The sequence below is a fragment of the Primulina tabacum genome, chromosome 5 (genome assembly GCF_025594145.1).
Source record: "Primulina tabacum isolate GXHZ01 chromosome 5, ASM2559414v2, whole genome shotgun sequence".
Taxonomy (NCBI): Eukaryota; Viridiplantae; Streptophyta; class Magnoliopsida; order Lamiales; family Gesneriaceae; genus Primulina; species Primulina tabacum.
Genome location: NC_134554.1, coordinates 16,592,357 through 16,616,830, shown reverse-complemented (window position 1 = coordinate 16,616,830; position 24,474 = coordinate 16,592,357). Strand labels below are relative to the sequence as shown.

At 34.0% G+C, this 24,474-nt stretch overlaps 3 protein-coding genes across 4 annotated transcripts; 1 reads left to right on the top strand and 2 right to left on the bottom strand.

The window, feature by feature from the left end:
* Positions 1 to 628: 628 nt before the first annotated feature.
* Positions 629 to 8,267, top strand: LOC142547119 (putative serine/threonine-protein kinase PIX13). The gene is made up of 6 exons (XM_075655221.1): positions 629 to 1,007; positions 1,097 to 1,413; positions 1,493 to 1,628; positions 1,709 to 1,851; positions 7,385 to 7,508; positions 7,599 to 8,267. Exons 1-6 carry the CDS (start codon positions 908 to 910, stop codon positions 8,057 to 8,059), a joined length of 1,281 nt encoding a protein of 426 aa, XP_075511336.1. The 5' UTR covers positions 629 to 907; the 3' UTR covers positions 8,060 to 8,267.
* A 642-nt stretch (positions 8,268 to 8,909) lies between these two features.
* LOC142547118 (protein NLP2-like) lies at positions 8,910 to 12,530 on the bottom strand. 2 transcript variants are annotated; one of them, XM_075655220.1, is made up of 7 exons: positions 12,193 to 12,530; positions 12,005 to 12,067; positions 11,720 to 11,847; positions 10,939 to 11,627; positions 10,778 to 10,825; positions 9,762 to 10,689; positions 8,910 to 9,681 (listed from the first exon to the last, which is right to left on the bottom strand). In XM_075655220.1, the coding sequence occupies exons 3-7, from the start codon at positions 11,730 to 11,732 to the stop codon at positions 8,933 to 8,935; spliced, it is 2,427 nt and encodes an 808-aa protein (XP_075511335.1). In that variant the 5' UTR covers positions 11,733 to 11,847; positions 12,005 to 12,067; positions 12,193 to 12,530; the 3' UTR covers positions 8,910 to 8,932. The 2 variants fall into 2 exon arrangements, with proteins under 2 accessions (XP_075511335.1, XP_075511334.1); XM_075655219.1 differs by having other exon boundaries at positions 10,939 to 11,847.
* An 8,069-nt stretch (positions 12,531 to 20,599) lies between these two features.
* Positions 20,600 to 24,474, bottom strand: LOC142547117 (uncharacterized). Its single transcript, XM_075655218.1, has 6 exons — positions 24,342 to 24,474; positions 24,167 to 24,247; positions 22,306 to 22,434; positions 21,886 to 21,948; positions 21,572 to 21,696; positions 20,600 to 20,998 (listed from the first exon to the last, which is right to left on the bottom strand). Exons 1-6 carry the CDS (start codon positions 24,438 to 24,440, stop codon positions 20,806 to 20,808), a joined length of 690 nt encoding a protein of 229 aa, XP_075511333.1. The 5' UTR covers positions 24,441 to 24,474; the 3' UTR covers positions 20,600 to 20,805.

Sequence of the window (24,474 nt, the reverse complement as noted above, 5' to 3'; positions counted from 1 at the left end):
ACGCATTAACACAATTTAATTATTTGAAAAAGAATTATTTTTACAATAAACTGTAACGGAGAAATAAATATTAGACATTTAATTTGAAAAAAAAAAGTAGGAAGAAGTTGGAGAAAACATTAGAAATAACCAGAAGAAAGTCAACAACTTATGTGAGATGGTCTCACAGGTCGTTTTTTGTGAGACAAATCTCTTATTTGAGTCATCTATGAAAAAGTATTACTTTTTATGCTAAGAGTATTACTATTTATTGTGAATATCGGTAGGGTTGACCTGTCTTACAGATAAAAATTCGTGAGACCGTCTCACAAGTGACCTACTCTTGGAGAAATATGAGAATTACTCGTAAGATACATCGTGGAAATTACATAACTAGCATATTATGTAAGAAAAAAAAATTTACATGTTATTTATCATTAAATATAACAAAATGTAGATATATAATGTAAATATAATGTTACATATCCTAACACAATAATACAATGATATTACTCTAAAGTTGGTGTTTGTTATTCTCTTCTTCGAGTTTTTACTTGCATATGTTCTTTAATTTATCTCCCGATCTGGTCAATGTACCTCTAGGGAGGGGTTTATCATCCTCGCCAAACTTTTTAGAAAAATAAAAAAAAATTGGAGGAGAACAAGTCTGCCATGATAATATCTACGTTCACATCCTTTGATTTTGACTTTCATATCTCTCCGTGTTTCGATCCATTAATTTCCTGTCTTCCCATTTGTTAGGTGTTAAGACGAAGACCAACTCTAAGAAAACTTGATCTGAAACAATCTTCCCAGACCCTCCATTTTTATCTCGAATGGAAGAAATTTGATCAGTGGATGATATATTTGTCCCGTTCAATAAACAGGTCTCAAGATTAATACTAAATCGTATCGGCGTGGTGTACACATGGGAATTTGCTTGAGTCGTAGTGGCAGTAGATCGGCTACTGTTAATAGCTACGTTAACCAGAGCCAGCCCTCCACCACCAGCAGCCAATGGAGTTCAGGTTATCAGATACCGATTGATCCGATATATGTTCGAGTGTATATGTGAATTTATTGTGTGTTGAAATTGATGGTTTTTTATGTGATGCAGTGGCGACTACAACGATGTCTACGTCGAGCAAGAGCGCTAATCTTTCTGGGAATAGCAGCATATTCTCCGGAAGCGATCATGAGATGAGCTCCCCTGCTTCCGCCGCCGGCCAGATGTTACCCCATCCCAACTTGAGGGTCTTCTCTTTTTCAGAGCTCAAGACCGCCACCAGAAATTTCAGAAGTGATACACTGCTGGGAGAAGGTGGATTCGGCAAAGTGTACAAGGGATGGCTCCTAGGAACAAATGGGGCAAGAACAGCTATTGCTGTAAAGAAGTTGAATTCGGGAAGCAGCCAAGGATATCAAGAATGGCAGGTCTCTTCCAATCCCAGTTTAACCAGTTTTTTTATCTTTCAATTGTATGGGATTTTTCTGATCAATATTAGTTCTTCAGTCAGAGATAAATTTCCTGGGAAGACTTTCTCATCCCAATCTGGTGATGCTGTTGGGCTACTGTTGGGAGGGCGTAGAACTACTACTGGTCTATGAATTCATGGCAAAAGGGAGCTTAGAGAACCATCTGTTTGGAAGTAAGTGTGTCAATGGTTGAATTGGAGGACCGCTAATTTGTATCCGAATTTTTTATTATTCAATTAGTTCTTGGGTTTAGGGGGTTCTGCTGTTCAGCCACTTCCGTGGGACGTTAGGCTTAAGATATTGATCGGAGCAGCTCGTGGTCTTGCATTCTTGCATGCTTCGGATAGAAAAGTTATCTACAGAGACTTCAAGGCGTCCAACATATTGCTTCATGAGGTAAGATACTGTTTCACACTAGATCTTTTTGTTTGTATTTTATGTTGGAATATAATTTTCTCGCAAAATCAAAGCATAACGAAAATTTAAAAAAATTTGTTAAATTTTGTTATGACATTCAAAATGTTTTTCGTCCGTCATTTGATTTAAAACATTCATAAGCTGTTTAGATCTGTGTACATTTGTGTATTTAACACTGGACACCAAACCAGTTCGAGGAATAACAGAGTTGGTCCTTCTTGTAAATCCCTACTAATAGATCTCTTCATTTTGATCGTCTAATCAAGTCAATGATTGAAAAATAGATGATCATTGTTTAGATCGCACTAGAGATCTTAAACAGTTTTGCGTTGAGACTGGATTGCCGAAATTTCAGAAAACTGGCGGCGACGGGGCAGCGGCGCAGAGGAAAAAGAGTCACGGCCGTGACTTGCTCTTCTCAAGAAGTGGCCGAAAAATTCTATGTGTGGAGGAGAGAAAGCAAAATTTTGTCAGTAAAAACTGTCTTATTTCATATAACTCTTAATAAATATTTATAGATTTCTGATCACATCAGAAATCTCACTCTTATTATAATTCATAATCTTAATCCCATTAGGATTATTTTATTTTCATTAATTAAAAATTCTCATTTAGTATATATCATTCAAAGTCAGCTATTTGATAATATATGTAAAAATAAATATTATTTTTTAATTAATTGTTAATTAATTAATTGATTCTAGACCGCTCTACAATATTTCATGATAATCAAGTACATGTAGTAGTCATCAATATTAATGTTTTTATTTGATTGGTAGATTCTAAATTTACTAAATAAATTATTGTGAACTCATTATAACCCCGATCGACAATCAGACAACACCGAAGTACCGGGGGCAAATCTTGTTCATGTAATGAAAATCGAAAATTTTGACTATCAAAATTTTCGCTAATCCATTTCTGATAATTGTCACTTTTGTGGATTCCTTCACCACCAAAACATGCAATTCCACTCTTCTCGCTTAATTAGCTATTAGGATAACTTCCACAACTTTCATCATAAGAAATTATCTTATAAACTTCTGTATAAGCAAATTGTTTGATCTTCATTACACATCAATCGCCAAATTCAACTCATTGAATTTGACTATCTCAATGGGTACACAGAATCTGATACTTTTGTGACCCTCAATGGTTCAGGAATACATCTGCCTGTGAATTCAAAACTTCATATGTTTTAGAATAACATTTATTCTTATTCGGACTTACCTTAATTAGCCTCATTCTTTTCATCAACCCCTTGATCAAGAATCTCATAACTCAAGTCTGATTACACATATTGGATCATGGTGAGAGCGGCTAGTAGCATCGCCCATGATCTCCTAGTTATCACTGATTGTGCCCGCAAGAAACTTAAGTATGATTAGCATATAGTACGGTCTCTGCAACTCATATATCTCGGTCGAATCTAGAACCATTTGTGTATCGAGAGTTTCAAATGAATTTGATAACAATGTGATATATTTTGAGTAATAATAGTGACATGATATGTGCAACTGAGGAAATACGTTTTCGAAATGCACATGTCTTACCTTGGACATAGATTTCTTGCGCTATTAACTCATCAGATTACATATGATATCTTTACACGTAGGCAAACAGTGAATCCCCGACTACAATATAATAGCTTCTACGTATTTCAAAATTACACCCACTCGCCACCTGATGACCCTCAATGGAGTCGGTAAACGGACAAATGACATGCTAATACATAGAGCTTCTACATTATCCTAGATCAAAAGACTAATGATGTACAACCATAACCGCAAACTATTCAACTCAATAAGTGATAACCACTTGGACAGTTTGTAGGAGGGTTGTTCAGTGTATCATTAAATTATCAATCATCTGTATGAACGGACATATTCATGCCCTTACCAGTGAAACATGATGTTTACATCACATACGTTAGTCTCAAACTCAAGTGATTTTTATCCTTATTTTAGGCTGTTGATTCGACTAGGAACCTGTTTAGAATATACGGTAGACTTCCTAATGAGTTTCATGATCTTACGTTGAGAGGTAGACCTCATGATACGTTTTGCATATTCATGGACTCTATCTATGCAACTTGCATGGGTATACATATTTGGATAAAACCGTAAAATATTATTAAAATAAAGATTTTTTTATAAGAGACAATAAAGCTCAACTCACAAGTTTGGCTTGTTGGACACCTACTCTCAAAATCTCTCACTTGACTTATAACCAACTACCTATAGATTTCAGACCCATTGCTTCACAATGGTCCTGGCAGGGGCTTCATCAGTTGATCAACAATGTTATATGTATAGGCGACTCTCTCTACTGATATGTCTCCTCTTCCCACAATCTCTCGGATCATGTGGAATTTCCTCAGTATAAGTTTAGATCGCTCATGAAATCTCGGTTCCTTTGCTTGCACAACAGCACTGGTGTTGTCGCAGTAGACTGAGACTGGATCAACTGTTTGAGGAATGACACACAACTCTTGAACGAAATTCAGCATCCAAACAACCTCATTTTCTGCTGCTAATGCAGCTATGTATTCAGCCTCAATGATTAAATCTGATGTGGTGTTTTGTTCGGAACTCTTCTAAGAGACAACACCATCATTGAGTTTGGATACAAATCCTGATGTTGATTTAGAATCATCTGCATTTATTTGGAAGCTAGAATCAGTAAAGTATTCCAATTTTAATTCTCCATTCTCGTAAACCAAGAACAAATTCTTAGTTCTTCTTAAGTACTTAAAAATGTCATTCACTGCTTTTCAATGCAATGGACCGAGATTCGACAGATATCTGCTTGCAACATTCAGTGAAATTACAATATCAGGTCGAGTAGATATCAAATCATACATTACACATCCTATAACAGACGCATATGGGATGTGGTTCATGGTTTCTATCTAATCGTCTGTCTTAGGGCACATAAACTTAGATAGAGTCACACCATGACATATTGGGTGATAACCTCTCTCGGACTCCTTCATAGAGAATCTCCTTAGTATGACATTGATATAAGTGGATTGATTGAGCCCTATCATCCTTTTTTTCTATACTTATAGATCTATATTCCCAATACATAGGATGCTTCACTCATATCCTTCATGGAGAATTTACTAGCTCACCATACTTTAGCTGACTACAACATCCCTACATCATTCTCAATAAGTAGTATATCATCAACATAAAATACTGGGAATATCACTGCATTCACGCCTAACTTCTTGTATACACATGGTTCCTCAGGCTTCTTAAAAAAATTAATCTTTGATAGTATTGTAAAATCTGAAGTTTCATCAATGAAATATGTACATTTATTTCTTAATTTCATCATTAAGAAACATTGTCTTCGTATTCATCTTCCATATTTTATAGTCGTACCATGTTGTTATGGCTAGCAATATTCTAATGACTTGAATATTGTGTCTGGAGAAAAGGTTTCCTCGTAGTCAATACTTTGTCTTTAACTATATCCTTTTTCTATCAATCTTGCTTTGAAGGTCACTAGCTTCCCATCTATCACAAGTTACCTTTTGTAAATCCATTTGCTTCCTATGAGAACAATCCCCTCATGTAGATCTACTAAGGATCATACTTGGTTCAAATACATGAAGTCCATCTCAGACTGTATGGATTCAAGATATTTAGATGAATCGATATCAGACAATACTTATTTGAAGTTGCTTGGATCACATCCACGAATGAGCTCGTCTTGGTCTTCATCAAGAAGCAGGCTCGTCATCTTAAGTGGCCTTGAGACTCTTTCAGGTCTCCTATAAGCTTGTGTTTCTTCAACTGGCTGTTGGGGTATGGATTCTACTATTTCAGAAGTGGATGATTCCGAATCTCCTAGAGTTATATCATTTCGTCTTTTCTATCAAATAGAAACCCATTCTCTAAGAATGTATCATTCCTTGAAACAAATACATTTGTTTCATTGGGATCATATAAATGTTATCCAATGGAATTTTTTGGATATCCTACCACAAATTGGCTCTACTATTCAATTTGTCTTACACTGTCTGCTTCACATAAGCAGGACATACACATATTGATAAGAAAGAATATTTTGGAGGTTTTCCAATTTATATCTCATATGGAGTTTTATCTCGATTAAACTACAGTTATCAAATTCAACTCCTTGAATTTGATTATCTCATTGGGAACACGGAATCTGATACTTGTATGACCATCAATGGTTCAGGGATATAGCTACCTGTGGGTTCACAACTTCATATGATTCAAAATAACATGTCTTCTTATTCGGACTTATCTTAATTGGCCTCATTCTTTTCATCAACCATTTGATCAAGAATGCCGAGACTCAAGTCTGATTGCACATATCAGATCGTGGCAAGAGCGTCTGTAGCATCGTCCATGATCCCCTAGGTATCACTGATTGTGCCTGCAAGAAACTTAAGTTATAGTTAGCATATAGTACAGTCCCTTCAACTCATATATCCAGATCAAATCTATAATAATTGGTGTATCGGGAGTTTCAAATGAATTCGATGACGATATGATATATCTTTAAGTAGTAATAGTGACATGATATGTGCAACTGAGGAAATACATTTCCTAAATGCACATGTATTACGCTGGCCAGAGATTCTTTGCACTATTAACTCATCATATCACATAGGATATCTTCACCCGTAGGCAAATGTGAATCCCCAACTATAATATATTGGCTCATATCTTCACCCGTAGGCAAATGTGAATCCCCAACTATAATATATTGGCTCATATATATTTCGAAGCTACATCAAACATCGTCACCTGATGACCCTCAATAGATTCGGTAAACGGATTAAAGTGCAATGATAATACATAGAGCTTCTACATTATCATGTGTCCAAGGACTAATAATGATGTACAACCATAACCGCGGACTATCCAGTCGATAAGTGATAACCACTTGCACAGTCTGAGGGATGGTTGTTCAATACATCATTAAATGACCACTCATCTGTATGAACAGATATATCCATGCCCATACCAATGAAACATAGTTTTTACATCACAGATGCTAGTCTCAAGCTCAAGCGACCTTATTCTTATTTTAGGTGTTTGATTCTAATAGAAACCTGTTTAAAATTTGGTACACTTCCTAATGAGTTTCATGATCTTACGTTGAGAGACAAACTTCATGGTACATTTTGCATATTCAAAGACATTATGTATATTACTTACATTTAAATACAAATAAAGTAAATGTCATAATTGGACAAAATCGTGAAATAATATTAAAATGAAGATTGTTTTTATTCAATAAAGTTCAAGCCACAAATTAACTCGCTTGACACCTATTCTGATATTTTCATCTTGTATATATTTATGATTTGTTAGTTGATACATTTTGTATTTTATATTATATTTATAAGTGGACAATCAATCCAATTACATGGTTAGTTTTCTTGAAAGAAATGAAATATTCCTAATGATTGAAAAATTATCATCATCTGATCTTTGCGACGTTGGTTTGATTTTTCGTCTACGCTCAGTCATACCACGCCAAGTTATCGGATTTCGGTCTCGCCAAAATGGGTCCGACGGAAAGTAAATCCCATGTAACTACGCAGGTAATGGGAACCAACGGTTACGCTGCCCCTGAATATGTCGCCACAGGTGAGTTAAATTTCTTCCACACTAGCGCTGGAAAAGCAAACAACATAGCAAAGATGTGTTTTAACGGAGTTTTGATTTCTTGTCTATCAGGGCACTTGTACGTCAAGAGTGATGTATACGGTTTCGGTGTCGTCTTAGTAGAGATGCTGACAGGGTTACGGGCGCTCGACACAAGTCGTCCAAACGGGCAACAAAATCTGGTTGATTGGATCAAGCCGCATCTAACTGACAGGAGGAAGTTGAAGAACGTTATGGATTCTCGGATGGAAGGAAAATATCCCTCAAGATCAGCATTACAAATGGCTCAGCTTTCACTAGATTGTCTCGAGAATGAACAAAAGAACAGACCATCAATGCAAGAGATTGTGGAGACCTTGGAAAGAATCGACGGCGCTCCCGAGACATTACCTAGAGATCAGCTCAGGGTAAAATCGACTCATCAGCCAATCAATGGACGTGGCCGTGGCGGCCAGCAGCCTCTTCAGCACCGTTACCCGCTTCATCCGAGGCAAGATGTAAATCCAACATATCCGCTGCCACAACGTATGTAGAGTGGGAAATTAAAAGAACCAAGTCTTCCTTTTCAGCTGCAATGAAGAGCTGTTGTGATATAGTGCTCCATAGTTTTATGCTGTAAGATATGATGGAAGTATGGAGAATTGCAAATCATGGGAACTGTCATTTTCTTTCTACGATGAATTTGTATTCATTGTAAAGGTACTTTCTACCTATGTGCTTATATATTGAACGGATTTTCAATCCCTCTCGGTGAGTAAAGCAGGATTCAAGTATTGGAAAATTGATCCTTTCGACGAGAATCTGTTTCACATTAATTTCGTGGGATGGTGCAAAAAATAAATATTGGCCTCTCCACATTGCCGTGGACCATTCAAGCACTTCTCTGCACTCATATTATTTCATTTGGTTTAGAAACTACATAAACCAAATTCAAAATTTTTTATTTCTGTAAAAACTTGAAATCGCCAGCTATAACTAACATACACCTTATTACAACATGAGTTGAACTCTTAATCGTAACACGGGGATAAAAAACACGAGATGGAATAATGACGACGACGAAAATAAATAAAAAATAATGACGTTGATAACGATGATATCTATAGAGCATGGAGGGACTCCTTACACATATTTCATTTATTTATATAAGCACAAATCAGCACAAAGATACAGAGAAAATATGTAATGACACTTAAACATAGAGTGCCGATGTTTTTTATTTTTACTTTTTCCCTACATATTGTCTTAGTCACACAAGTCTTATAGATCAATTTAACACACTAGTTTTGTATCTCACCACCAATGGTCTAATAAAACTAAGACTATGGTTGTGTAACAATCCCCAAAGGCCAAATTAACCCCACTTTTTGCATAAGAGGATAATTTGTGAAGTCCTGCAGAAGCCACTATTTATTGCTACCAAACGAACTTCCAAGACTTTGGTTATAAGCTTTATCAATGACAGTTATTTTTATGGTTCTGGTCTTGGATGATCTGTGTATGTCAACACATTCATCAAGATCAGCGTCGCATGTCAAAAGCACCCATTCGGCATCATCATCCAGGTATTTTATATCAACATTACCCACATTTTCTACATTGAAACGCGTTAAAACCTCTTCTTTTAAATCATTGAAACTCCAGTTTGGATGCAGACTGAATCGGATCTTTTCGTCCCCGAAAGTGGCCTTTATCCTGTATGGGACTATGTTGTCCTTCGCCTGCCTGCTGCTGTTCTGTGGTACTGGTGGGGCCTCAAAGTGAGGCAATTCTGCATCACTCCTTGCTCTCTTCAGCATTCCTTGATCAATTATTTGTTCTGTTGATAAAGCATCTCCACTGAGAGTCAGAGATGATTGTTTCACCCCAGTAGAAAGACAGTAACTTGAACTGGAGCTGTGACTGCTGGAAGATGAAGGTGACTTTGAAGTAGTCTGAGTGTTCATGTTTGAAGTGTTTACGGGTAATTTTGGAGAGGCAAATTCCGGGAAGTTGCTATAGAAAGAACCGAGCTTAATAGGACCTTCAGCACCCTGGACGGAATCCATCACAAGTTGGAGTTTCTTCAATGAATGGTCTACTTTTTTTATCTTCCTGGAAGGCCATCGGGTGATCCCATGCTGCCTGCATATTCTTTTCAGGGTAGTAGGACAAACTGCAAATTGAAATAAAGAAAATGGATTAGTAATTTTCAGAAACTAAAGATGTTGCTTCTAGTCTATCAGTCAGTCATACCCCCAATGCTCTTGGCAGCATCTTTTAGGCTCCCAGCAAAATATTGCCCAATTACTTGCAAACTAATGGTCTTCTCAGTCTTTGTCCGCCTCTTTTTGTTTGCTTTCCCATCTAGAGAAAGATGCCCACCAGAAGGGGAAACGTCTTCAGGATTATCCCACTCAGTTGTCACCCTGAACTCTCCTCCTGATTCCTCCTTGTTATCGTCATCAAAAGAAACCGAAACTCCTTCACCTTTTTGCTGCGAATCCATTACATTCATGATCCAGGATGAAGCATTTTGAGAAGGTTCTTCTGAACGTGAAGGATTAAAATTTGGCCAATTTTCCTTGTACGACATGCCTGCTTTAGTTCTACTAGTTTCTTTATCTGAAGTTTCTTGAGCCAACTCTTGGTGGGACAGAACCCTCAGACTCTGGCAAGTTTGTTGTATAACATACAATAAAGAGTCGAGCATCATCTTTTGATCGTTGGGGTCTTTGCAATTTAGAGGCAAAAAGAACTCCAGAACAAAATCATCATTTCCGGTGTAGGTACTTCTTAATCGTATCGCCACAGCAGAGCACAAGTTAAACACCCTAGCATGATGTGAGAGAGGGTAATCTGTCTTGCTAAAAGCCGTCACATCCTCAGAAAAACACGGTTTGTTACTCATGAAGGCTTTCCCAGGAATACCTTCACCTTTGAGCAAGTGGTGTTCAGAGCACGCCTCGTGAAAACCAGAAACTTGGGGATCAGCAACAAAGCAGGCAGAGTCAATAGTTGAAACACAACGTGCATAGTTCTCATCAGAGTGTCGGCACCCCTGTTTAATATGTTGAGTACAGGGCGCCCATGTCTGTGCCAAAGGCAGTTCATGCACACTGCACACATATTTCACAACATTTCTGATATCTGCCAGAGCAGATTGGTAAGATTCATCACAACCCTGAGAAAAAAGATTGTGTTTATGCGTTAAAACTTTTATCCAATGATATAAGCACGACTAGGAAACTTGAAAAGTTTTTGTTCTATACCTCTATACGGGGGGGACTTGGAACATCGAAACTCTTCAAATCAACAGCCTGTAAGAAAAAAAATTATTTTACATGCATCCTTTGATCATCTTTTTGGCTGTATAGAAGAGAGTGAAAAGCAATTAATGAAACTTAGACTAACTAGAGCGAAGAAAAAGCACCTGTAGAGCTCTGCCGATATTTTCAAGTTCAGGGCGGTAATTGAGTTTCTGAGTGGTCGTCACGATTTCAACCACCCCCAAGCAACGACGGCTCCCCAATTCGAAAACAGGAAGTGCGAGTGATCCTCTAACATTGTACTGCTGCGCGTGATTAACGCGAGGATACTCCTCTCTTTTGAAAAACCGAACATCAGGCGTCCACTCCGGCAACTTCTTCAAGAAAACCCGGCTCGGCAGCCCAACAAACTCTTTAGACTCCTCATCTGCTGCGAATTGATAATTTCTAGATACATCCCTGTACTCCACAAGATTTTTGCAGTTGGAATCCAGTGAAAATGGCTGGTTGTTAGTTACAAGCACTTGTCCGCCATCTTTCTTTACAGGAAACCAGATTTGGATAAGCACATTTTTATCTTTTACAGAGTCTTTAAGGCGTTTGATAGCCTCGTCTAGTCTCTTCCTCACTGAAATCGGAGCACGAGCATTGACCGGGTTTCGGTTCGTTCCAACCCATGACTTTGTGTTCATTTCCATATCGGGGTTATTTAAAGAACCTGGTGGGACAGTGGATTCACTGCTATGAGAAAGATGATGATCCATTAGCGGATAATTAAGAAACAAATCTGATGTTTGTGTTTGTTTTAAGATATTGTCCGGACTCGGATTCGTATTCCAGCTGCCTATGTTGTCTGAAGCAGGAAAAATAAATGAAGGAGAAGTTAAATGATGAGTTGAAATAGGCTGCCAAAAGTTGGATCCATCAGCAGTCTGAGTCTCTAACCAGAATCCATCATACAAGAGTTGATCCATAAGATTGAAATCAACGGCGGTGAATCCAAATTCTTCCATCATCAATAACAACACGTGCCACTGCTTCAATCTTCCATTTCAGAATTTAATATTATAAACCTGAATCATCACAATAAAACATAAATGCAAAGAAATCCAAACACACGCACGCACACACACACACACAAAGTACATAAATTATATGCTTTTTAAGAAAACTCGATACGGAACATTTTCTAAAAGAAAAGAAACTGGTGGTGGATCAGCTCAGGCATACCCGAAAAGATGGTACAATTTCTTCAAATGATACAGATATTCTGCATGGAAATCATCTGTACGCCTGAAATCAAGGCAAAAAAAAAAAGGGTTCAACACCATCGTGCATAAAGGAAAAAGGATGTATATATGATCGATGCATGATATGAAATCAAATTTTAAGAACAGAAAGGGAAAAGAAGATCTCACTTGGACAAGGGACTAATTAATTCTTGTGAATCAACAATATTCCCCAAAGTGCTATCTGTAACATCAGAAAGTTTTGCAGTTTCTTGCCGGTTCCCTCTCGACTAATTCCACGAAGGAGAAAATGTTATCATTCAAGCAAATTTTTGGTTCATTTATATATATTTTCCTTCATGCATGTCCTCTTCTTTCCCTCACTTTCCTTAAAAATTTCAGGTTTCTTCTGGGCTGTGACTTTTTCAGTTCCTTTTTTTGTCTGGTGGACGTGTGATGGACAGACAGTATGAAGAATCTCTCTCTCTTGTTATGCTATATTTGTGAATCGTATAAAAAGTGAAAGAATTTTACCCTTTGATAAATAGACTTCTTGTCAGGGATGTAATCGAGTCAAGTCGAGTCGAACTCTTGAATATTTGAGCTCGGCTCGTTAATAATCGAGCCGAGCTCGAGCTTTATTTAACGAATATATGCATGGCTCACGAGCTTATTCAAGCCTTTATCGAGCCTAAAAAAGCTTAACAAATATGAATTATACATTTAAATTCTCATTAAATTAATTAAAAATAAATTATATATTTAAAGAAAAATATATTATTCTTGTTAAAATTTGTAAATTTATTATAATAAATAAATTTAATATATTTTTCTATATATTTCATAAATAATATGCAAAATCAATAAATCAAATATCAAAACTATTATTTTTTCATCTAAAAGATTAATGATGAACTTACCAACGAACATGTTCACAAGCTAACGAGCCAAATACTGTAAAGCTTGAGTTTGATTTGTTTATCTTAACGAACCTTATTAAACGAGCTCAAACGAGCTTTTATCGAATCGAGCTTCGAATAGCTCACAAACGGTTTGGTTCATTTACAACCCTACTTTTTGTCATGAAATGCATATCAAAATCTTTACTGCTAATGATCATTTTCTTATAATTATTTCCTGTTTAAATAGTGCCCAGTAGCGATGATATCCATTCCAATTCTTTATTGTCAAGCCTGGTTTTCATCATCTTTTAATATATATATACTAGCAAGAAGCACGTGCGATGCACGTAAATATTAATTATTTAATAAAAAATAAAATTAGATTTTTTAAAAAATAATTTTAATTATTTTTTTATTTATATTGGTTTAGTCTTTTGTCATATTAGACGAATAAATTAATTAAAAAATTTTATAACTTACTTTCAAAATTGTTTCTCTGATTAAAATTCAAGCGTTGATTTTATGTTATATAATAAATTATAATGAGCATAATATATAGAACGAATTGAACTGAAACAAATTTTGAAAATATATATATCTAATTAAGCACCACGTATAAGGTATAATAACCTAAAAATCAACCAAATTATGGATTTTATAAATGCATAAATCATAATTTATATAAGTGAAGCAGACTAAGGACAAATAATTATCAATTTAAAATATTTGTGACTAACTCATCAAAATATTATCAAAACTAATGAAATAATAATACTGATAATAAAATATAACCTATAATATTCAATTTACATATTATTTAACATCCTACATAACTTTTTTACCTTTTGTATCGTTGCATATATAATTATTTTTTTCTTATATATTCTTGTGATACTATAATTTATTACTTAATTAGAAACTACACTAAAATATAATTACAAAATTGCATTAAAATCATAAAATAACATGTAGAAAGAAAATTAAAATGATAAAATATTTAAAGTAAGTATTGTAAGACCGAGTGCTTACCGCTTTACCAAAAGTTATAGCTAGTAGTAATGGTGCAACTCAAATCTTTTAAACCGCACAGCAGCTCAAGCACCACGGTTCGATCGCTCTACCAAGCAGGGACAATTATTGCACCCAACAATCTCCCTCCCAATAATTGCACTCCTTGCAATCAATGGGAATCGAACCCGTGACCTTGGCTCTGATACCAATTGTAGGACCGAGTGCTTACCGCTTTACCAAAAGCTATAGCTAGTAGTAATGGTGCAACTCAAATCTTTTAAACCGCACAGCAGCTCAAGCACCACGGTTCGATCGCTCTACCAAGCATGGACAATTATTGCACCCAACAAGTATAAAGATGGATTATTTGAGAAAATTAATATAGGAGTTACATTTTATTCTTGAAATGATATAAATTATTACAATCAATGTATATTGTAGTGATAATTCATTAGCATTTGTTAGACTATTAATTATATATTATGTGGAATAATTAGGCTATTAATTAATTATATATTAGGTGAAATAAATAAAAAAAAATTGATATTTCATTTTTACACTTACAACAATTAGATATTTACAAAAATATTTTCATTGAATTTTTGGATCTGTATTGATGAGAATGTCATTTTTATCTTTTGAGAATTGAAAAACATGATCAATTATCTATACTTTTGTAGGTATATAGATAAAAAATATATTTTTATTATCAAACATATATTCATTTTTAATGAATAGATTTCCCATAAATTGTGTAGAAAATTTCAATGGAATTAATCTAACAACACACAATTTAAGGGGATAATAGAAAATTTACAATGAAAAACTTTGTTATTCTTTTTACACTTTTATAAGTATAATAGTTAAATATATATGTTTTTAATATTTTTAATGATTTTTTTAAATTAAAAAATATATTATTTTAATATTTTTTCTACGAATTAGGTATTAAGAAAATGTTATTTCTCTAATGTATTTTTATTATCAAATATCTATTCAATTTTTATGTAACATTATTTTCAAAGTTTCTTATGTTGCAATTTTCTATTAAAAAATAAAAACACTATTATGATCCTCATTTATTTAATGATTGTGTAGAAAATTTTCATGCAATTAATTTAACAACACACAATTTATGGGAATAGTAGAAAATTTACAATGAAAAACTTTGTTATTTTTTTACACTTTTATAAGCATAATAGTTAAATATATATATTTTTTAATATTTTTAATGAAAAATATAATTTTTTATTAAAAATCTATTCTTTTATTATTTTTTGTAAAAATTATATATGAAGAAAATATTATTTTTCTAATGTATTTTTTATTATCGAATATATATTCAATTTTCATGTAATATTATTTTCAAAATTTCTTATTTTACAATTTTCTATTAAAAAATAAAAACTCTATGATCTTCATGTATTTAATGAGTTCAAAAAAATAAATGCATCAATTAAATAAATAATCAATACATTACAAATTCAATATCCCAAATTTATCCTTAAATTTTATATAGATTTTTCACCAATGCCCATGCAATTAATATAAACAATGCATAGTTTTTGGGCAAAGTGGTAAAATCATAATGCAAAAACTTTGCCAATTATTTATACTTTTATAAGTATATAGATATAGATATAGATAGATATAGATTTATAGATATATAGATACATTACAATAAAGCTCTAAAGTCAATTAATTATTAGTAATTATGAGGCATTTATGTCCTATTATTTTTATCTTTACATTACCATAATAATAATAAGTTTTATTTTGTTCAAGTTTGCACGAAGGGTATTTTTGTCAATGTACAATCGAAAAACAATGTCAATTATACACACTTTTATAGGTATATATATATATATATATATATAAAATTATGATCCAATTATGATCCGACGATGCAAAAGAGATTGAGTGAAATAAATAAACATACATTTTTATATATGTAATAATTAGTGTCTAATACAAAGAAAGTTAGCAATATAAACATATACGTATATGTATCTATATGTATGGATGGCTCTCAAAATCATCTTAGGGACATGCATTTGCTGCCTCTAATAATCAGCTTCGGTTTGCCGCATCTCAACTAAAAGTTGCCCCTCCACACTCCAACGCACCAAACAATAAATAAATAAATAAATATATATATATATATATATATATATATATTATCATAGAAGTGTGTCGATGATTACTATATTATATTTTAATAATCACTAGTGCTTATGCACAACCAACCACCAAAGCTTGCTCGTTTGCTTAATTAGAAGCTTAATCCATGTTAATTAACTGTAATAAGTGATTTAAATTTATAATTTAGGTTAGAGTAGGTCTCTTGTGAGACGGTCTAACGAATCTTTATCTGTGATACGAGTCAACTCTATCGATATTCACACTAAAAAGTAATAATCTTGGCATAAAAAGTAATATTTTTCATGGATGACTCAAATAAGAGATCTATCTCACAAAATACGACCCATGAGACCGTCTCACACAAGTTTTTACCTTAAAGTTATATGTGAGTGGTTAATGTCTCACTTAAATTTAATTCTTTTCAAATATTTTGAAAAGTTTAATGCGGGATGTACATTTGAATTGTTTTACACAAATCTACTTGTTGAATATGTGACGAGGCGTCTCAAATTAATCATATAGTATAATTATTATTGTTTGTTTATTGAGTCATTTGGAAAAATTATTTATTGGGCGAATCAATGTTTAATAAGCATTGGCAAAGTAGGAAATGGGAAGATTATAAAAAGGGTGAATTAATATTTAATATAATATGGTTGTCAACGACTCCCAGCCAATGGGATGGGCTTCTGATGTCAAAAATATAATAATAATTGATTTTTTCTAAGTACTCTTATATTTATTTTGGCAATTAATAAGCTGTGATTGGATTTGAACATACTACCACTCTATAATAGAATCAGCAGGAATAATCCGCTTCTTTTGGAACGGTCGCTGCTATTTTTCTTCTATGTTTATTTGGTAAATTGTTGGACTAATATAATATTTTATAAATTATGTTAATTTGGTAAATCGTACTGAAAAAATCGTATATGATAGACTCACACAAGAAAGTATTAGTACAAATAATCGAACTTGTATCATTGGGCAAGCGTTTATTTACTCTACCAAATCGGATATCCCTGATGACTATTCCACTCATTTTTTTTCAGCATACACTCTTCGGTGTGCACTGGATAAATTTCTGAACTAACGCAATAGCTTAAAAATCATATTAGTCACGTAAACAACACTTCACAAATCATGTGTGACAAGCTCGCCCGAGAAAATGTTGATAAAGATTATCGAAATCTTGAACATTGGTCAATCGTTCACTTACTTCAACAATTCGAACACTCTTGAAGGATCTTCCACTCATTTTTTATGACACGGAAACTCGCAGCCACTACCTTTCAGTGCACACTGGGTAGTCAGGTAAATCATACAAGGCAAGCAGAGTCGTACATATGTTCGATGAGGTATGAGGCGAAAAGTAAAAATTAATCCTTTTGTTGCGGTAAATAACCGTATAGTTCACTTCGCAAATAACTAATATAATAAACAATGTATAAACATACCAGAAACAATATATCACATTAATAAATAATCAATAAATATTTGATAATTACATAAATATTATTCATCTAGTTGTTTTAGATACAAAATTATTTATAAAATATGTATAATCCATTTGTCTGATAATTTATTTGTCAGTCAGAAATATGGCTAGTTATTTAGTCTATTTTGTGACATTTTTGATCGAAAATAATTATTAATTAACTTAAACTTCGATAAGCTTCGTTCTGTTGATGTAACTTTTATTGATATGATTAACAAAGCTTAGACATTATAATCATTTGGGAATAAAACATTCAGTTTCGCCAAACATGCACTCTCAATTTCTTTTCTTTTTTACATTCGTTAAATAACATCTCACGACCATCAAATTTGAAACAACTCATCATCATTAAGGTCTGAACATCCACTGTTATTATATAATTATTAAAACTATATACAAAAGTTTAATTTCTCCAAATTATATAATAAAAAAACCCTAAGTTCTCTTGATTTTTTAAAATTATTCAAATCGAACTTGAAAAAAAGATCGAATTTGATCGATTATGAACATAAAATATTCAAACTGGTCTTGTTTTTACTTGATATTGGGCTATGTTTTTTTTTTTTTTTTTCAATGGATAACCAACTCAACATGTATATATATATATATATATTAAAAAAATGGGCCTCCTTTAGGGACAGGTCCTAAGGCGGCAGGCAACTTGTTTGGCCTCGAAGAAAGTCTGGCCTTATAGACAAGTCATACGTGATAAACTTGTCTAAAAAGAGGTTGATATGAGAAATCGAACTTTTAATTATTGACCAAACGTACACATATCCTACCAACTCGAATTCATCGTTGGGAGCTATTTCACTCCTTTCATGGTTACGTGGATTGTGGACCAGTTCTGACCCAACTAACCCTGGCCGGTTTCACCTGTCATGGACCCGACCCGTTTGACTACTTTGGGAGTTAAGCCTAATTATGTGTATTTTATATATTATTATTATTATTGCTGCTGTTGTCATATAATCAGTATATATATTAAAATAGAGTAAAGGGCAGTCAAACCTCAATTATTGTTGTTTGATGACGCACTTATATAAGTATATGTTTGCGGCAGAAGCCAAGTTTTCCGTATAAGCAGTGAAAAGGATCGAATGGAATATTCATAATTTGAAAATTTGCAATTTTAAAATATGGGGTTTAGCAGTACTTGGTCCTGCCTCCTCCTTTATCTGTAATGATAACAATAATTCATAGTGACGAAACAAGCATGTACCTGTTTTTCAAGATAATAATACTAATATAATGGTGAATTCTTGCAAGCATCTGATGTGGCTACAACTAATCATCCATCTTCTTCATTACAACTCTATCAATATAAATCAAATTTTGAGAATTTTCTATATACCATTTGCAAGTGTATATACATCAGGAAAAATAAGGCAGGGAACTCAAATACATTATATTAGATGTTTAGGACTGGGTGTCCTCTAATTTGGTATATAAAGAATGGGAACATTTGATTTAAGAAAACCATTTTTTGTTTAAGATTAAGAAGTGGTTTGTTATAATTGGATCTCGAACGAAAACAGCTGAAAAAATTTGAAACCATGGACGTGAATCTCTTGGTTTCGCTCGGGGTTGAGGGGTTGACTTTAAATCTATGGGGGAAAATGTGGCAAATGTACTCATGAAAGTCATTTGCACAATTGAAATAAAGTATTCCCTTGAATTATAGAGTTCTATTAAAATTTCAAGTAACATGCTATTGGTCATACATAGACAAAATAACGTGTCACCTGGATATATATTAATCTAAACTTGGATAACATCGGGTCCCTTACCAAATTGCAGATATGTGAAGTGGTGTTAATGTTATATTATCCACAAGTGTACGTGCGTCAGAATCTAACGTATATCTCAAAAACTTGTTGATTATAGAATCAATCTCTTCCCACCATATGCCTTAGTTTGGTATGGCAATATCAAATTCAGCTGTGTACACCAGGAATATTCGAACTTTATCAAAAAAATTGGGCCAACAAAGTTGACATATTTAATTGAAATATTGATGCAACATCAACTGTCCAGCCATGTACATATTGATCAAACAGATATAATGCATGCAGCTCAGTTAGAAGTTGTATCATGCAGAAACGAATAAAACCCGTAAACCCGATCATTGCACAGGATAAGCATCAGTGACTTGTACGCCACAACAAGCACAAGCAAATAAGAATATGAAAATTCTTGCAAGTGATATGAAAACCAAGCCACAATCTGTATCCAAATCCTCACATGAACTAGGGATGAGAACATCAAGAAAGTAAGTTAACATCAGAAAATGAAATATAGGCTTTCCATACTCAGAGGCAAAATACCTTTGTTTGGTGAAACTCTTCATTGACCATTTCTGCACAGAAAACCTAGTAAGTAAAACAAAGGAAATAGATCATAACACTGAACAGCACAACCATAAACTGACTAACTGAGAATACATGGTCATAGCTGAAGGGCATGCTCTCTGCATACTCACCTTGGTCTGACTGATCCAACAATTTCTACAAACTCTATGAGATGCGATATCATTCTCCCAAATTCATAATCATTTGATGGAGAATTCAGAGAATCAACTTGAAAAGGCTCAATCGTTTCCTGGTGAAGAGGTATTACGTAATATTATGCTCCAACATGAGGAACAAAATGTCAAGTGGAAGTGAACTGGGGAAATTATGGATTTACAAATCAATGCTGCCATGATTGTCATGATCATTGCTCTTGAGTAATTAGTTTTAGAACGGCCAAGAAGGCACTCAAAGGTGGACAACTTCACAACAACATACAAGATAATCATACATGTGAACTAAATTTGGTTATAAATTATGAAATTTTTTGGAAAAGAAATACTACACTCGTGAATGAGTTATTTCTATGGCGCATATATGAAACGAGATTATTAGTTTGTATTAACTATAACAATATAGTTTTGTATATGCATTACGCTTATATAATGAGTTCTGTATGTGCATTACACTCATATAATAAGTACTGATAATGGTGGTTGGTATAGAGTCTGAAAAATTTCTGTAGAGACAAGTCCAAGAACAACTAACACTTATTTATGATGATTGTTCCCTTCAACACAGTTCAATAAAAGATAAAACTAAAAAAATGCCTTTTGGCACCTGGCTTCTAAGAAGAAAAAAATTTAGGCGTGTATAAGCAGAAGCAGATACTGCATGCACGGCTTTACATCTCATGCAAACAGGTTCTGGGAAGAAGAAAAACCATAGAAGCCATAAACTACATTAATTCACGAAGTTCTCCCGTATTTAGAGCAAATTTCCGATGCTGTGATAGTATGGAAGGGACACTGATTGCCTGAATTCTTGAGGTCAAGTCATTTGCATCAGTTCTTCTGGTCTGCACAGCTGCATTGATTATTGTCTGCAGAATCTGCAAGGGATCTCCATGACTGACAACTAACACCATGCAGCTACAAAACAGAAAGGACAGCATCCTCATATAAATCACCCAAGGACATTGAACCAAGCATATGCCATAAAACCACTGAATTATGTGAAAGATAAATTATTATCAAAAACTAAATCACATACACATAGCAATTGATTTATAAGATGACAAAGTTCAATGAACTGCAGAGGAATTATGTGTTTGTTAATAGGATCTGTGTGATTAAAATTGTGTATGCATGGTCAAATGACGCAATATACGGTATGAAATATTTACACTTGAATAGCACCAGCGAGGTAGAAAATTTGTTAGAGTTTCACATATGTGAAACTTATCAAACTTATATTATTGGGCGGAACAAAAACTCTGAATGATAATCAAAATTTTGTATATCCTATTTAACTAGGAGAATAAACATGTGATGGCTACTTCAACATATATAAGTTTTCCCTGGTATTAAAAAAGAAAAAACCAGAAATATGATGCCAAAACAGGTAAAGATGCACTACAAATTTACCAAATGGATCGAACATCACTTGATAAACATGTCAAGCATTGAAACAAAAGCTGAAAAAAGAATAAAGTCAATTGTTACTCTTCAAATGCTGATTCCATTTTAGTCAAAGCACTTGTCAGCCTTGTGACAACATCAGCAACACTTTCTCCTCCTTCAGGCCGTGTGAAGGGATCTTTCTCATCCATAGCCCAAATCTCAGGGTACTGTGAGAAGAAAACACAATTACCGTTAATTAATTGAGGATTCTGTAAACCTAGGTAGGATTCTGTAAACCTAGGTGAGCTTCGATACTCATAAGCTCCGTGATAACCACAAAAGGAGACTCAAGGAGCATATTGATAATCAAATTGGATCTGAGATGATATCTGCTAGTACTTTCTCAAGCTACTTACTTTATCATGGGACATCAGCTCAAATGAACAGCCAAAGAACCGCTCCCGAAGATCCTCCATAGCCTGTTAAACAGATATTACTGGGATAAAAACAAAGCATATATTAACCTCAAAATAAGAAATGGAAACAACTATCACCGTGTCACTCATCACTTCTCCACGAGATTATACTTTCACCATTAAGTACTGCGTTTTCAGGTGACTGGTCGAAGACAAATAACTGCTCTCTAAAATCATAAATTTTCATTCAACATAAGGAATAATCCATCGTCAGAGTCCAAAAAATTTAACAGCCAAACCACATTCTTAAACCGGGTATCCGATAAACATGTGACACAAGCCTGGTAAATTTCTCAAACTTTGAATGCAAACTCTCAAACAAAAATAAACAGGTAATTTCAATATGTAAAAATAAATCACCTCGCACTGTGGACCATCAAATGCAACATTTAGAACAGAAGCAACCACTTTTGCAGTATGACTGGTCCTTGAAAATGGTGAGTAACATATACGAATGTGTTCTATTCCAATGTTTCTTTTCTTTATTTCCTGCACAGAGAATTCAAAGTTAGAAAAAAAATAAATAACTGATCGACCATAGTGAAACTTCTGAAATTTAAAAGAAGTTTCAACAAAAAAACAGCACCTATGCTAGCTATAAAAACCATTACTGCTACTACTACTGGAACAATGTCAACTGCACAACATTAAAAATAATTGCTTTAACTCCTCGATTCTCAAAAGATAAGTTTTTTAAGAACTAAATTTTATTCTCGACAAAAACTATTTTAGTGATGGAATTAGTCAATCAACATTGAATCAATGGTAGCTTTCAGGTCCTTTCATTGTATAAGCTCTCAACAAATTTGTTAACTTGAAAGTTATAAGAACGAGAGGAGGGACTAAACATAAAATTTAGCTTATTAGATGGGATGTCTGTGAGAACCCCAAATTTCAGCAAAATTAATAATTTCAGCATAGCTATTGATTTTAGTAGGGCAACCCTCAATTTCAGCATGACAATTTCAGCGGACCATCGCCGCAGCCAAATTTCAGCAGAGCATCCCATCAGTCGACAGCCATATAAAATCTTATCAGACAAATTATTTCGAAATTATGGCAGATAATTGCAGTAAATGAGAGGCTAACAATCATACTTTACCCTATAAATAACGCACGAAATTCTGAATCATTGTTACACAAAATTCTTAACAAATCACCCTAAAATTCGAGCAAAGAGCAACCTTATTCGAGCAGCATTCTAGTAGCGAGAGCGTATGTTTTTTCAAACACCAACCGAAGCTTATTAAGCATATCACGGTAAGTAAGTTTTCTGTTTTAACTCGCGTAATTTGATTTAAAACCAACCAACATGTATTTCATGTATCCAAAGTATGATTCTTGAAATTTGTATGTTTGAAGCACTAAAATTTATAAACAAATAATAAGAATATATATTCTGAACATGCATGATTCTTGTTATTTCTGATTCTTATCTGACCCCTCAGAGAATTAAAATACGGCGGACTGATATCAGTGAGCCATAAATTCGTAATATCTTCAGTGCATAATTTTCGTATCTGTTTATTTTGAAAATCAAAATATTTATGTAAATATTTTTTATTATTGTTATATAGGGATTTCCATTGAAAAATGATTTTAAAGGTTGTGAGGATTATTTTCCCAACTTACTGAGTGACGATCATACCACTCACTCACCCTTCTCCGACAAGAATGAAGAAGGGTTGAAGAAGAAGAGCAAGCCTTGTTCTGGGACCGGCGAAGGAGATTAAATTAATTAATTGGTTTAGTTTATTTTATGTTAATTCGATGTCTTTGTTAGACATTTCGTTGTTTTTATTATTTATTTTTGATTGTCGTAAAGACATTGTATTTCGACATTATCAATTAATAGAATGATTTCTGAAATTTCGAATATATAATTCGATATAATGTTGGTGTCACTCGCCTCAGGTATGGGGCGTGACAATGTCTCAAATTTGTTACTCCTCCCACAGTTATTTGTTGAGCCCCCAACATATAACAAATTATGTAATACACTTTTAAGCTAATATATAAACCAATCAACGGAGTTTGGCTTCAAAGCGGAAGTGAGTGCTGAAAATGTGCGTCATATCTCAAATCTCAATGCAACACTAGGAATAGCATTATCATCAAAATATGAATACGAGTATTAAATATATAAGACACGAAATTTTGATTCTACAACGAAACAAAATTAAAGCTAGTGTAATAATCGATGAATGAGAGTGGGGGGTACCCTGAGGAAGGATTCTCCAGCCAAACGAGCCTGCTGAATCCCATCAGGACACAGACGATATTCTTCAAGAATCCCATTTTCCTATCACAAACAAATCGGAAATTTAACAAGAAATGGCAGAAAACAGAGCGCATAGTGGTGTTGGTGGATAAATGGCGATTGAGGATACGATTACCAGAGATGAAATGATTATTCCCTTTGCGTTTGGGATGCTTCTTCCATGCCTGAGTACCCAGATTTTGTTCTTCAGAAACGATGAATACTCAGCCGCCATCAAAACATTCAGCAGCCACTCTTCAAACGTATAC